This window comes from Musa acuminata, chromosome BXJ1-3, assembly GCF_036884655.1.
Source record: "Musa acuminata AAA Group cultivar baxijiao chromosome BXJ1-3, Cavendish_Baxijiao_AAA, whole genome shotgun sequence".
NCBI classification, from domain to species: domain Eukaryota; kingdom Viridiplantae; phylum Streptophyta; class Magnoliopsida; order Zingiberales; family Musaceae; genus Musa; species Musa acuminata.
This window is the reverse complement of record NC_088329.1, coordinates 3297936-3312672: the sequence shown is the minus strand read 5'-3', so window position 1 is coordinate 3312672 and position 14737 is coordinate 3297936. Positions and strand designations below refer to the sequence as shown.

Genomic DNA, 14737 nt, shown 5'->3' with positions numbered 1-14737 from the left:
ATTGGATCTTTATCCAACTACACAATCTCTTAGATTTGTGGATCTCTATCTAATAATCTATTATGGGCTCTTATTGAATCTCATCCATTAGATCCAATAATTCAAGTACTTAATGGATATCCAATAAGATAGGAGCTTCGATGGATATTTCATATCCGAACCTCTACTCATCGCAATGCCTACCATATGTGTATGACCCTCTAGGCCTAATATCGAGCTAGCCGTGAGTCATACCTGTCAAAACTCTTTCTAATGCAGTGAATTATTATCTTCATAATAATTCACTTGACTCATCGACTGTATATGTACTAGGCTATTACGCCGCAGTCCTCAAATGATACAGAGGAATCCAATCCATTGAATATGTCTGACCTCAGTTGTCGTGCATCTATAGTCCCTCATCCATCTAATATTTCATAGATCGTATACCGAGCATGATGCTGTCAGACCCATACAGTTTCTACTCGAGTCTTGCTCTAATCGGATTCTCCCGGAGACCTTTCTCTCTCAATCTGAATGACTATAGTCAGGGATTTGTCTGAGCAATAATACATGAGACATTCCTCTCATGACACCGAGAGTGGATTATCCTCTATCGACACTTAATAGCCCTCGTAAAATTGATTATCACTCCCGATGACCGGTTGTGTTAGATTTGGGACATCCAAACATATAAGTCTCGTATCAAAGAGTTGAACACTTATACAAGATATCCTTGGTGTCTTTAAGTTTAAGGACCAGATACACTACTGGGACTATGAAATCACTACCTGACAATAAGGCATCATCAATCATTCAACATTCTGTAAGCGAATCAATCAGTAAACTCATTCCCTAATGAGCACCTGTATTATATCCCTAGTGTCATCACACGAGCAACTATGAGATCAGTTGCATCTATCATATGGACGAGTATAAATACATCATGGATTATTTACGATATGTGTTTAAAGGTGAATCGATCTCATTATCATGATCTAATCATGATTTGATTCATATTGCATAGATAAAAAAGCATCATAATATATATATATATATATATATATATATATATATATATATATATATATATATATATATATATAAGTATTGTAGGTCCATGGTAGGGCCTCCTCACTCAAGCATTCATTATGAGGATTAGTAGAAGGCCCGTGCAGAGTTATCCAAGATGTCTTCAAGGTGGAAAGTACTGTAATCATGATTTATATATATATAAATCATGATCTAATCATAATTTGATTCATATTGCATAGATAAAAAAGTATCATAATATATATATATACTGTAGGTCCATGGTAGGGCCTCCTCACTCAAGCATTCATTATAAGGATTAGTAGAAGGCCCGTATATGTAGAGTTATCCAAGATGTCTTCAAGGTGGAAATATCGAGCTCCCTAGGTGTCACCTACACAAAGATTAAGGTAAAGAGAGGTTTCCTGACTCGATATCTCCAATGCCCAGTTATTAATCCAAAGTGAGTAATCCAAATAAGTCCCTCATCCCATTATATTAAAGATGAGTTTTATACTTGATCTTAAAAAAGTTTATGATTCATTAATTCATCCTTTGTTGTATTCGTGCTTATAATTTTACAAAACAAAAATGATAATGCGCATCCGGGGAATCGAACCCCGGTCAGTACCGTGGGAGGGTACTATGATACCACTACACCAGATGCGCTCGTTTAGTGGTCTCACACGTGGTACTTAATTATCCAATAATAAAGGCCCTTCATGGCACCCACGCCAAGTATTATAAGGAGCACATATCTGCTTAGTCGAATATCCGCCATATTGCAGATCTGCTTACGTTCTCTTGCGGCCGAAGCCTCTGCTTATGTTCGTTCTTCTAGAGAGTCAAAGAAAGGGTGGCTGCAACGTCGTGGAAAAGGTAAGTGAGCGTCTCTCCCCACGACAGCGACGGCAAGGCTCGGCTTTCCTGTTCTTCGTGAAGGCCACCTTCGTAAAGCGTCGAGGGCGGCGATGGATGGGAAGCAAAACGAAGATGGAAGTCTAGACGGCGATTCACGCACCTCGCTGCCGTCTCGTACGTATTCAACGAGAAGAGCTTGTCGTCAATTTCCATGCCAGACACATGTAGCGTTACTTCTTCAGATAAAAGCAAGAGACGCACGCAGCACTGAGTCGACTTTATATTAGACTGTGGATTTACGAGTGATTTGCTTTTGCTAGGATCAGACACTGATATAGACGATACTATTTTGTTCCTGCCACGTAGAAAAACTCACTGCTAAGGAATGAATCGCGTAAGATAACCGAAGTAGACATAAGAAAGCAACAGTCTATTATTTACCATACTCATGGTAGCATATCAATCACTGCTGTAGTGAACTCCAAGTTTAAGTATTTACATGAAAATATCGTTCACTCATAACGGATATTATTTCAATAAAAACCATCATCTACATATCAGAACATTACACAGAAAGGGAATTAATGCGTGGAATGACTGCCAACCCATTTGCATATGTTACAGAGGCATCTTGAGTTTCTTGCAAGCACCATAAATTGATACTTCAAATGAGTAAGGCCCACCCACCTACCCACCCACCCCATTATATTCTTTTCCCTGACGAAGAGCAACATGACAAAGTCCCAAATGCCTTCGCATCCCAATGTCTTTGGGAAAACAGATGAGGACAGACCCCAAAGGCCGAAAGATACACCAAAGTCGTTCATTCCCTAAATGCTGCGCCCTTTCCCTTTAAATAATGCTTCCCTCCGCTCTCCAAGCCAATCAAGTTTGCCTTCTCTTTATCGCGGGTGTCCAAAGTATCTTCTTCCCGGAATACCCTCATCCATGCCCACGCACCAAAGTACAGGCCATGGCAGTTGTCGATGATCAGAAGCCGTCGATGTCCGACTCCCACGATTCCCTCTCCTTCCGATACATCCCCATCGCCGTCCGGGAAGGACCCAGCGGCCCGGAGCCGTCCCCCGTGCACCGAGCGCTTTCCTCTTCTCCGGAAGCCTTCGAGTTCTTCACCCCCGCCATCGATATGTGCTACGCTGAGGACGTATTCCTCGAGGGGAAGCTTCTTTCTCCCCAGCCCCGTCCACCGCCGCCCAGAACCCTTCCTTTGGTCCACCGGCGGACTGAATCCCTCGACGAGAGCCGCCAGCCCCGAGGTCCCGCGGGGAAGCGGCAAGGGCAAGGGAGGGCAGCGTCGGACCCGGACCCGCCGTCGGCCATGAAACCGCAGCCCAAGTGGTATCTTTTTGTGCTCGCGCCGAAAAGGATGCCGGCGGCCATGGTGATGGAAGACATCAGAAATCGGCAGACAAGGCGGAGATCGCCACCGACGGCGACGGGGTGCAAGAACAGGGAGAGAAACGGCCCGTGGAAGCTTCTCCGGTCGTTGAGCTGTAACGGGGCCCATAGCGTCGCGACAGGTTCGAGACTGGCTCGAACTAAAGCGTGAACCACTCAAATCCGATTCAGACCGGGTCGAATTGCTGAACCAAGACGAGTCGATTAAAATCGTCACGACTCTTATTCACGATAAAAGAGTGATTAGATTGGGATTCATACTGAAACAGTACGGCCACCATATGATATTGTACACCTACATGTCACGAAAACTCAACCCTGCGTCTTCGAATTACTATCGGCTGTTATGATCCCAAACAAAACCAATGACAAGTATAGCTTCTAAATCCACAGAAATCTGTAATGCCGCTAATAAAGCACGTCTTTGGAACTCCAATGAACTGCTCTCTTTATACATGATGACATACTTCGATCCAGTCACTAAGGAGAAACCAAAAGAAATCCCTACGGAGGCCAATGGGACGAGCACGGGAGGGGAGCTCAACCGCCGAAGCCGTAGAGGGTGCGGCCCTGGCGTTTGAGGGCGTAGACGACGTCCATGGCGGTGACGGTCTTGCGGCGGGCGTGCTCGGTGTAGGTGACGGCGTCGCGGATAACGTTCTCGAGGAAGATCTTGAGCACGCCGCGGGTCTCCTCGTAGATGAGCCCGGAGATGCGCTTGACGCCGCCGCGGCGCGCGAGGCGGCGGATGGCCGGCTTGGTGATGCCCTGGATGTTGTCGCGGAGGACCTTGCGGTGGCGCTTCGCCCCGCCCTTCCCCAACCCCTTCCCTCCCTTTCCTCGCCCGGACATCTTGCTCTCGCTGTCTCTTTCCCACGCGCTCCTCACGTTCCTTGATCTGGTGCTGGAACGGGAAGGAGAGAGGTTCATTATATCGAGGACTTAGGAAAAGGATGGCCGTTGGATGAGTTGTCGATCCGTGAGAAGGCCTTCTTTTTGTTAATAGCCGTGCGATGTGGACATCTAGTATGCCATTGGTTGGAACTGGAATGAGTGGATCGAGCCTGCTTGATACGGCCCATGGGATCCGATAGCCTAATAGAGCATACCCGATCTAAATCCCAAACCAACGGTCTATTTCTCTGGCCCATATTTAAGTGGTTCGGTTCGGATTATCAAACCTTGTTTCTTTCTCCTTGGTGGCTTATGTTTCGTGGTCGATGGTTTGAGCACCTCTCTTTGCTGTCTGCTGAAGCACTTAATCTTGTTTTTATTTGCTACAGTGGTTGACCCGCTGAAATCAATACTATAGTCAGATGTCGATTCTGTGTCTTTAAAGCCAAGTCGATGGAACTCGGTTTCCAAGATCGTGCACGATCCCATGATACATGATCTCCCGAGGAACAGTAGCAGTAATGTACAATGTCCAGCAATGAACAAACCTTTGTGGTGCATCCTGTGATCCGAGTGAAGGAGGCAAACAACATCCCTCGTCCTTAGGGCTCCCTTACACGATACATTTAAAACGTTGCTTCGTGTTCCCAGAGTTGACATCAGATCTTAGGAGTCAAACCCAACCCCTTAAAGAGTGCAGCAAAGACAGGAGGAAGCAGCTTGCATGAAGACTATATTATTATTGTAAGGCTAAACTCCTCCTCACCGTCGCATTCTCCCATGCATCGTCACGTGCGGGTAGATCGGTCATGTGATCTTGTGGAATTGAAGAACCATGTTTACTCCGAGTCATTGGAAGACAAATTGCTCATCTTCGAGTAATCGGTGAAACACTTCCAACTATAAGACTCCCAACTGTTATCATCTTTCTGGGTTAGCCGGAAAAGTCATGAAGAAGCCTTCCTTGCACTCCTCTCCATCCACCATTCCTTTCATCCTCCTCTCAGCAGCGCTGGTAGCTTTGATCTTCTTTGTTGTCTACCCGAATGAGTTCCGGCTCCAGTCCATCGTCACCTCCCGGTGCGGCTCCCAGCCGCCCTCCTCCGTCGCCACCTTCATCGAGACTGTGACCCCGAAGCCGGACTTCCGTCTCCTAATGGGCATCCTCTCTCTCCCCGACAGCTACGAGCGCCGCCACCTCATGCGAAACGTTTACGCCCTCCAATCCAACATCACTAATGCCCAGATCGACGTCCGCTTCGTCTTCTGCAACCTGACCAAGGAGGAGCAGCGAGTGCTGGTGGCCATGGAGATCGTGCTCTACGACGACATCATCATCCTCGACTGCGGCGAGAACATGGACCACGGCAAGACCTACGCTTACTTCTCCAGCCTGCCGAAGATGCTCGAGGGCAGCAACGGCGGCGACCGGCCTTACGACTACGTCATGAAGGTGGACGACGACGCCTACTTCCGGCTTCATAACCTGGCAGAATCACTCAGGAAGATGCCTCGGGAGGACGTCTACTATGGGTTGATCAATCCCTGTTGGATCCCGCAACATAAAACCAACTACATGACCGGAATGGGATATCTATTATCCTGGGACTTGGTGGAATGGATCGCGACGTCGGAGTTGCCCAGAAAGAACCAGGTTGGGCCGGAGGACTTCCAGACCGGGCTATGGATGAGAGAAGGAGGCCGAGGTAAGAAGTTCAACATGGAGCCGGCGATGTACGACTACATGGAGGAGCCGCGGACGTGCCACCGCCACGAGTTCATCCCGGACACCATCGCGGTCCACAAGCTCAAGAGCCACCTGAGGTGGGCGCGGACCCTTAATTACTTCAACGTCACTGCGGGGTTGAAGCCCTCTAAGCTGTATCATATTCCTTGAAGCGCTTCCCTTCTATCTTGCCTTCTTCTCTCGGTCATCAATGATTCTTTTTTCCCACATGACTTGCTCTGCTCAGCCATGCAACGATCGATGGAGATCCATATTAGACATTGTCAACTGCAAGATACCGTAACAGTCAGTTCTCCGTCGGAAATCTAATAGCAGTTATCTCATGCGTTGGAAGTGATTCAATATTCCTAACTAAAACATGTGTTGGAAGTGAAAAGGAATGATGATATGGAAGATTTTAAGGAAAAGTAACACAATAGCAGGTGTATTCTTTTATTTAATTGAGAGCACAAATCGATTTAGGTAGGTGAAAGAGGTCATTGGGATCTGCTGGAACGTATCAATTTGCAACAGATCGAGACCTAAAATATTGTTCGAAATCTGATGCTGGCTGCCATAATCGTGCCACGAATTATGATTCGACTTAACATGAAAACATTACCATTTACGCGACTTACTCGAACCATATAAATGGTGACTCCGTAGATGTCATGGATGCTCAAATGGATTGCCGGAGTTACATACTGTGCTGTTATTATTATATTCCCTTTAATTCAACTTTCCAATTAAGAGATGAGAATCCATCGCTGCGAGTTGACTCACTTTGTTTGACTTTTATTTACGGCCCACCGATGAGGAGATGGAATTATCTATGCAAGAGGCAATAGACATATGTATCTACCGATTTTAGCCGTATAACTACAAAAAGAAGACATTAACCTTCTCAGCAATCGAAGGAAGAAGGGTTCGGTCAATACCCGTTCAAGTCGTAGCCGCACACGAGAACCGAGGCCACCTTCTTCTTCCTTTCAAGTCAAGAGCCCACGTGATCACCATCTCTTCAGATCCGTCTTAGTAATCCGTGTGAGATCTCTTCAACTCTCTCTCTCTCTCTCTCTCTCTCTCTCTCTCTCAAACTTCGCCTTTACTCCGCTTAGATTCACACGTTTTTGATGCACGACGGTCAAATATGGCTTTGTACCCAATCTGAAGCTTTTCTTCTTCTCTTCTTCCACGGCTTATGAGATCCGTTGTGGCCTTGCACCTAACATGAAAGCTCTTCTTCTTCTCCTTGCATCCCTTGTCGCATCCGATTCCAACTCAATGTTTTAACTTATTTCTTTATATACAGTATTATTGGGTCGCAGTTTGGGTGGGCAGACGATACGACTATTAAGTCTTCGCCTTGTGCTGCTCTGTGACAGACTCCCCCCCCCCCCGGCCCTTGAGGCTTGAGCGATCACCATCCACATCACAGCAGCCATGAAACCCTCCTTGCACAAGCCACCTCCTAAAACTGTTGGTATCGTCTTCCTCGCTCTCGCCCTCCTGGCTTTCATATACCTCGTTATCTACCCGAAGGAGTTCGAGCTCCAGTCGTTCGTCACCGCGTGCCGCTCTTCGTCCGCCGCTGCCGTCACCCATTTCACCGAGCCCGTCACGGTGAAGCCTGACTTCCGCCTCCTCATCGGCGTCCTCTCCCGCGCAGATCTGTACGAGCGCCGCCACCTTCTCCGCCTCGTCTACTCCCTCCAGACCAACCTCACCGCCCACGTCGACGTCCGCTTCGTCTTCTGCAACCTGACCAAGGAGGACCAGCGCGTGTTGATCGCCCTGGAGATCATGCGCTACAACGACATCATCATCCTCGACTGCAACGAGAACATGAACGATGGCAAGACGTACACGTACTTCTCCAGCATTCCCAAGCTGTTCAACGGCGCCGATGGCGACGACCAGCCCTACGACTTCGTCCTCAAGGCGGACGACGACATCTACTTCCGGCTCCCCAAATTGATCGAGTCGCTGAACAAGATGCCGAGGGAGGACTTGTACTATGGCTTTGTGATCCCCTGCGACAGCATGGATCCGTTCCACGAGTACATGTCGGGGATGGGGTACCTGCTCTCCTGGGACTTGGTGGAGTGGATATCGACGTCGGAGATCGCCAAGAACAACACCGTCGGAGCCGAGGACATGATGACCGGGAAATGGCTGAGGGAAGGGAACAAGGGAAAGAACAGGTACAACACCAAGTACGCCATGTACGACTTCCCCATCCCGGTGCCCATCGACACCTGCTCGCACGAGTTCATGCCGGACACCATCGCCGTGCATCGGCTGAAGGATCACCTCAAGTGGGCGAGAACCCTCAAGTATTTGAACGTCACCGACGGCCTGAAGCCATCCAAATTCTACCACATCGACTGAAGGAAAAACTTGCAACCTATTATTTGATTTGTTTCTCTCTGTTTCCCTTTTTTTCGCTTTGGCCATTCTCTTGCTCGATCGCTTCATCCTCAGTTTACCATATGAAAGCAACCTATCGCTGGACATATACGATTATCGAGGAGACCAACTCCATCTTAACGCGTCAATGAGCTTAAAATATTGCAGCAAAATCTAGTTGCAGTGCATGCAAATTCCGATGCCCGGAGACGAGACCATAGTATTTAGCCCTCGAGGAGACGCTGTTCATCCGGAGATCCATGCTTGTATCCCCGTACAGAGTGACTCGTCTAGCAACCCGTTTGGGTTCCATATTATACGATCCACTCGTTGGACTTTGTTGGAATCCCATCTCGAGGTTGTCTACAAAAACGAGATGAAGCTTCTCTCAAGAGACATGTGGTCGTAGGAATGGCTCGAGACGGATATCGACGAGCTACACCGAAACGGAGGAGAGTGAGACAGATGGGATACTGAGGACACGCCACCAAAGTAGGCCATTAATGGCCCTGGGACATGCAGGAAACAACCTTCCGTCGAGCCCGAAGTTTTGCTGGTTAAAACAGGAAGCCGAAAAGGATGACAAAAAGAGTGGGAGAAAGATATCGTAATGTCTGCAGCAGATCTTTACCACTGTACACTCCACCAAATTGTGTGAATGCTCCATAATCTTCATCAAAAGCTGAAGTAGCAGGTAGCAGAGGAAGAGCTTCAAGACTTGACAGATGATGAGCAAAAGAGGAGAAAGGCCAAGTGATCTCACCAAAAAGCCTGAGACCCTTGCCTCAACAGAGGACACCACCACCATGGTTTTCTTCTTTTTGATTTGATTTAGAGTACACCATCCGAATTCCATACTTATCACTGCAAGCTCACATGCATACATCGCCATCAACTTCTACACAGTAAATCTCTAACCCATCCTCTCTCCTCTTTGCCACTTGTTAGATCTCTGAAATAATTTGAAGTCCTTTTGGACGGAGGAGGTGGAAGGCACCTCTATATAATCCCCGTCCCACACAAGGAAGACTGCCCATCACTCCCCTCCCCCCGCACTCTTAAAGACATGTTCAAGATATCTGCCATTTGCCAACTAGTAGAGAACTCTGTCTTCTTCTTTTCTACCGCATTCATCCCTTTCCTCTTAAGCTGAATTGATACATCTATGAAAAAGAAGAGAGAAAAGAACAGTACTATAGAACGACAGAGTAGGAGAACACTAAACCAGAGGAGAACCTCTTCTCCCCTGTTCCCTGAATTCGGTTCAATTCTTATTTGAGTGGGAAGAAGAAAGCATTCTTCAGGGTTCCACTACAAGAAAGATAAGATGGAGTTTTGGGCATTTCTTGCCTCTCTCATGGGGGTGTTCGCCTTCTTCCAGAGCCTTATCAACATCGTATTCCCTCCCGACCTCCGTTTCGCATCCGACAAGTTCCTCTACCGCCTCTGCCACTGCTTCTCTTCCTCCTGCTACTTCGACATCACCGAGATCGACGGCGTCAACACCAACGAGCTCTACAACGCCGTCCAGATCTACCTCAGCGGCTCTGCTTCCGTCGCCGCCTCCCGCCTCAGCGTCTCCCGGCCCCTCAACTCCTCCGCCTTCACCTTCGGCCTCGCCAGCAACGACCGCCTTGTCGACACCTTCGGTGGCGCCACCGCCACGTGGGAGCACGTGGTCACCCAGCGCCAGGCCCAGGCCTTCTCGTGGCGCCCCCTTCCCGACGAGAAACGTGGGTTCACGCTCATGATCAAGAAGAAGGACAAGCCCCTCATCCTCCAGGCCTACCTCCAACACATTATGGACACGGCCACCCTGCTCCGCCGCAGTAACCAGGACCGGCTACTGTACACCAATTCGCGCGGCGGCGCCATGGACTCCCGCGTTCACCCGTGGGAGTCTGTGCCGTTCAAGCACCCAAGCACGTTCGAGACCCTCGCCATGGACCCGATCAAGAAAGAGGCGATCATGGCCGACCTCAAGGACTTCGCGGAGAGGGAGGTCTTCTACCAGAGGACGGGGCGTGCATGGAAGAGAGGCTACTTGCTGTACGGCCCACCGGGCACTGGCAAGTCGAGCATGATCGCCGCTATGGCGAATTATCTCAACTACGACGTCTTTGACCTCGAGCTCACCGAGGTGCATACCAATTCGGAGCTTCGTAAGCTTCTGATGAAGACGACTTCGAAGTCGATCATTGTCATCGAGGACATAGATTGCTCGATCAATCTGACCAACCGTAGTTCCGGCTGGAAGAAGGCAATGCCCCTTTATGACTCTACCTTCGGCTCGGATGACGCCAATGCTGCGAAGACGATAACTTTGTCCGGGCTGCTGAATTTTACCGACGGGTTGTGGTCGTGCTGCGGGAACGAGAGGATCTTCGTGTTCACCACGAACCATATCGAAAAGCTTGACCCGGCGCTCCTCAGGTCGGGGAGGATGGACATGCATATCTGCATGAGCTATTGCTCCTACGAAGCGTTAAAGACGCTGATGCAGAATTATCTGTCACCGGAGGATGTCGAGCTGGAACACGAGGGGAAGAATGCAGAGCTACTGAAGGAACTGGAAGAGGTGATTAATGGTGTCGACATAACCCCAGCAGATGTCAGCGAGATTCTAATAAAGAACCGGCGACGAAAGAAGCTTGAGGCCATGGCGGAGCTGTTGGAGGTGCTCAAGAACAGAGCAAAGAACAAGGGAAGAGGAGGAGGATCTCTGAAGGCCTTCGAGAAGGAGAACGAGGAGGAAGAGCAGGAGAAGCGGGCATTAGGGAGCCCAAAGGAAGGTAAGGAAGCAGCAAATCGGTGCAATGGGGAGAACGAAGAGTAGGAACGTGTATTAGCCTTCCATCATTGCTTTTATCTTTCTCTTTCTTTTAAGTTATCAGTGTCAACTGAGCATGTAAACTGTACTCTTCTTGAACATGTAGGTTCCTATTGTTTGGATCAACTTGCATGAGCAAGCATGCATTGTTTGTCGATGTCCACATTCAACTACACGCTTTGTTGCCTGTATTCCCATTTTACATGACTGAGCTCTCTCATTGAGCTTCCAACTACTGCAAAATGGAGGATGATGACAAGTCGCGTATGGAAGGCAGCATCATATCTTGCGGTACGATGGTCGAAACCTAATGGTTTGTCTTATAAGAGACAGCGCGAGCGACTGAAGGATAAAAATGCCACAAAAGAGAATTGGTAAGGGAAAGCTGCCAGCCAGCAACGATGGATTACCGAGAGATACGTGATGGATAATGCATATCTTTGTGTGAGAAACAGTGTCGATCGAATCCCTCTGCTGAATGCGGACAAAGAAGTCCTTGCAACTCTTTCAGAGCCTGAGGAGGAGATTCTTCTCCCCCCTAGTGGGACTCATCCTCTTCCTCCCACCACCTAAAACGATGCCCCAGAATTAGTTGGCACTTCCTGCAGTCAAATCATTTCTCTGCAACAGCTCTCTCTCTCTCTCTCTCTCTCTCTCTCTCTCACACACACACACACACACACACATTGCTTGAAAGGGAGATGCCGATATTCTTATATGTGCGATCACAAGCTTAAGAACATGCAATGGAGACTATGATGTTCTGCTTGGACATGATCACCGGTTGAAAGACTTGGGATGAGGAGTTGAATGGAACAGGCATCAACCATGGTCCAGCTACAGCTGATGGCAGTGGACCCATGTTTGATGACCACAAAGGAGGTGATCAGCTGGAAGCATGCAAGATATATATTGGATGCCAATCATCAACCTTTAGGTCCTTTTGACCCCACCACCCCTTATGAACCCATCTCATCATTCCAACTGGATTCCCCTTTTGTCAACCTTTTCAAGATCTAAATGGATTGCCCCCCAAGAGGATCCAAAGTTGGTTAACCCTCCCTCTGGGGATTCATTATATACGTTCCTCTGCATTTAGACAGACTCTTCCATACTAACTGGAACCACTTTTAGAAGTGATTCACATGACAACTTAAACTAGTACTAGAAATAAGTCTGACGTGACTAATACTAGAGTTAGTCGCATGATACACAAAATTGATCTTAAATATTATATTATCTTTTCGTTTGTGAGTATGCATCTCAATAATTGCCAGCCGAAATCACGTGGGTTCCCCAAGGCTCGTGATGGACTACAGTTTGATGGGGCTGCAGTTTATGGGGGCCTGCAGCTCATTGTTATGGATCCAACAAGCGTATCAGTATGGATCTCGGATCCACACCCGATAACGAGTTAATACTAACGTTTGCATCCACAAGCTTATCGGATTCGGGCTTTGGTGGATTCTGTTGATATATATATACGGTGTGGTTTGAATCCCATCTCATTCTCCCCCTCTTCAAGAAGCGGTTTCGGCATACCCTTCGGAAGAGATCAGATCTGGGATGGGACGAAGGAGGAAGAGGGTGAAGTGGAGGCTGTCGGTCCGCCCCGCCCCGCCCCTGGCCGATTCCCTTGCTGGCGCCAGTAGGGTAAGCTTCACTCTCTTCGAGGTCGATTGATCTCAACTTTAATCCTCGATCTTTAGCGGTTCTCGTGATATCTTCCCTGCTTCGTTTGTGATGTCATTTTGATAGCGTCGATCGGAGCCCTAACCCCCTTCTCAGTTGTTCTCTCCACTCGTGATCTTCTTCTTCCCTTCTTTGATTTGATGTGTGTCTTTCAAGAAGCGGCTTCGCCATCACCTTTAGGCGAGACCAGATCCCGTTGCGGGATGGAGGAGGATGAGGTTGAAACGGAGGCTACCGCCCGGGCCGATCCCCTTCCCAGCACCAATTGTATAGAATCCATTCTCTTGTAGGTCGATTGTCTCAATCCTAATCTTCGAACTTTAGCAGTTGTCGTGATTTCTCCCCCTTCTCCTCGTTCTTGATTTCGGAAGTCATTTTGATGGCGTGGATCAGAATCTTAACCCCCATCTTTCTTGTTCTTTCTTCTGGCGATCGCCTTCTTTCCTTCTTTGTGTCTCTTTCTGTTTCTTGATTTGCGATGCTTCTCTAGTGGCGTAGGCTAAAATCGCGGGGTGGAATCATGGGGAACGATCGGATCGGATGTGCCCGCGTCGTCTGCGACGGTGGGGATGTGTTCATGACATGTAATTATTATCCACCTGGAAATTACATCGTAGAGAGGCCGTATTAGTGATGTAAAAAAGCACTTGGAATCTTGGTTTAGGTGGCCATACCCCGTTGATGTATGCGCGTAATAAGGTCAGCACACATGGACACATGTCCGTGGCTAGTTGGTTTCGACAATGACAACGTGTCCCCTAAATGTTTCGTCTGCCACCAAACGACCCAATTTTTGTCATGATTCAATAACTAATTATATAATAAATCTTATCATTTTCACAAGAACATTTTGTGATAGGCGAAAATGATATTATCCATAGCGTACATATTAGGCCCACTTGCTCTTCACTCCGACCTCATTTGGTCACGTCGGCATAACATCGATACACCGACAAGGGGTTTGATTAAGCTCCACGGGTGAGTTTCGACATGAAAATTAATTTGATGAATGAAAATTGATTTGATAAATCATTGTTTCGCATCTTTAAATTTGATGCATGATTTCACGACCACAATAATGATACTCGTCGCCTGCCTCGTCGAAACCCTCGTAGCCCCAACCGGACCCCAACCGCCGATGGCCCACGTTTTGGATCATCTAGCTGTAGGGATGGCGGCAACTTGATCAGGTGCATTCTCTCTTTCCCAATCTTGATGTGGATCTGTTGTGTTTTCTTGGGTTCTTTATGGTTCTGAGATGTTATCGGGGGTGTTCTTTAGTTGTGTTTTCGCCGCCTTCTTAAGGCCCCCAACGGTAGATGGTCCACGTTTTGGATCATCAAGCTGTAGCGAGGGCGACTACTTAATCAGGTGAGGTGCGTCCTCTCTTCCCAATCTTGATGTGGATCTGGTTGTGTTTTCTCGAGTTCTTTATGGTTGTTGGGGCTGTTCTTGAGTTCTTGTGTTTTCGCCGCCCTCTAAGGGCCCCCAACCGGATCCCAACCATATGTAGCGATGGCGGCTACTTGATCAGGTGCATTCTCTCTTCCCAATCTTGTGTGGATCTGGTTGTGTTTTCTTAGGTTCTTTATGGTGCTGAGATGTTATTGAGGCTGTTATCTAAGGAAGTGGAGGTTGCCAAGAAATGCATAATTAATTATCATTTGCTCTTGTTTACATCAACCAAAGCGAGTGTAACCTACTACGCCATTTCGGTGAGTACCAAATTATGCCTCGACTGTCACCAAGATATTGGTATATTATGTGGATTTATGCCAGCTTATCATGTCTCGTGTATGCATCTTTACAGAGTCCGTGCAACAAAATATAGACTGCCACTCGAGGCATGCCAAACCTTGCAAATGATCATGACAACATTTACGATTTAGTTGTTT

The 14737-nt window shown here is 47.9% G+C and overlaps 4 protein-coding genes, 1 long non-coding RNA gene and 1 other non-coding gene across 6 annotated transcripts; 4 read left to right on the top strand and 2 right to left on the bottom strand.

Moving 5' to 3' along the window:
* Positions 1 to 1609: 1609 nt before the first annotated feature.
* On the bottom strand, positions 1610 to 1680 carry TRNAG-CCC (transfer RNA glycine (anticodon CCC)). The gene has a single exon. It is a non-coding gene; the product is annotated as a tRNA-Gly (tRNA).
* Positions 1681 to 3593: 1913 nt separating this feature from the next.
* Positions 3594 to 4236, bottom strand: LOC135617153 (histone H4-like). Its single transcript, XM_065117107.1, has one exon. It carries the CDS (start codon positions 4219 to 4221, stop codon positions 3832 to 3834), a length of 390 nt encoding a protein of 129 aa, XP_064973179.1. The 5' UTR covers positions 4222 to 4236; the 3' UTR covers positions 3594 to 3831.
* Positions 4237 to 5100: 864 nt separating this feature from the next.
* Positions 5101 to 6234, top strand: LOC135636573 (beta-1,3-galactosyltransferase pvg3-like). Its single transcript, XM_065148360.1, has one exon. The coding sequence runs from the start codon at positions 5135 to 5137 to the stop codon at positions 6080 to 6082; it is 948 nt and encodes a 315-aa protein (XP_065004432.1). The 5' UTR covers positions 5101 to 5134; the 3' UTR covers positions 6083 to 6234.
* A 953-nt stretch (positions 6235 to 7187) lies between these two features.
* Positions 7188 to 8329, top strand: LOC135617131 (beta-1,3-galactosyltransferase pvg3-like). The gene has a single exon (XM_065117073.1). The coding sequence runs from the start codon at positions 7355 to 7357 to the stop codon at positions 8300 to 8302; it is 948 nt and encodes a 315-aa protein (XP_064973145.1). The 5' UTR covers positions 7188 to 7354; the 3' UTR covers positions 8303 to 8329.
* A 290-nt stretch (positions 8330 to 8619) lies between these two features.
* Positions 8620 to 11257, top strand: LOC135617113 (AAA-ATPase At5g57480-like). The gene has a single exon (XM_065117046.1). It carries the CDS (start codon positions 9648 to 9650, stop codon positions 11154 to 11156), a length of 1509 nt encoding a protein of 502 aa, XP_064973118.1. The 5' UTR covers positions 8620 to 9647; the 3' UTR covers positions 11157 to 11257.
* A 1418-nt stretch (positions 11258 to 12675) lies between these two features.
* On the top strand, positions 12676 to 14521 carry LOC108952293 (uncharacterized). The gene is made up of 2 exons (XR_001977059.2): positions 12676 to 14032; positions 14124 to 14521. It is a non-coding gene; the product is annotated as an uncharacterized LOC108952293 (long non-coding RNA).
* The last annotated feature ends 216 nt before the right edge of the window (positions 14522 to 14737 follow it).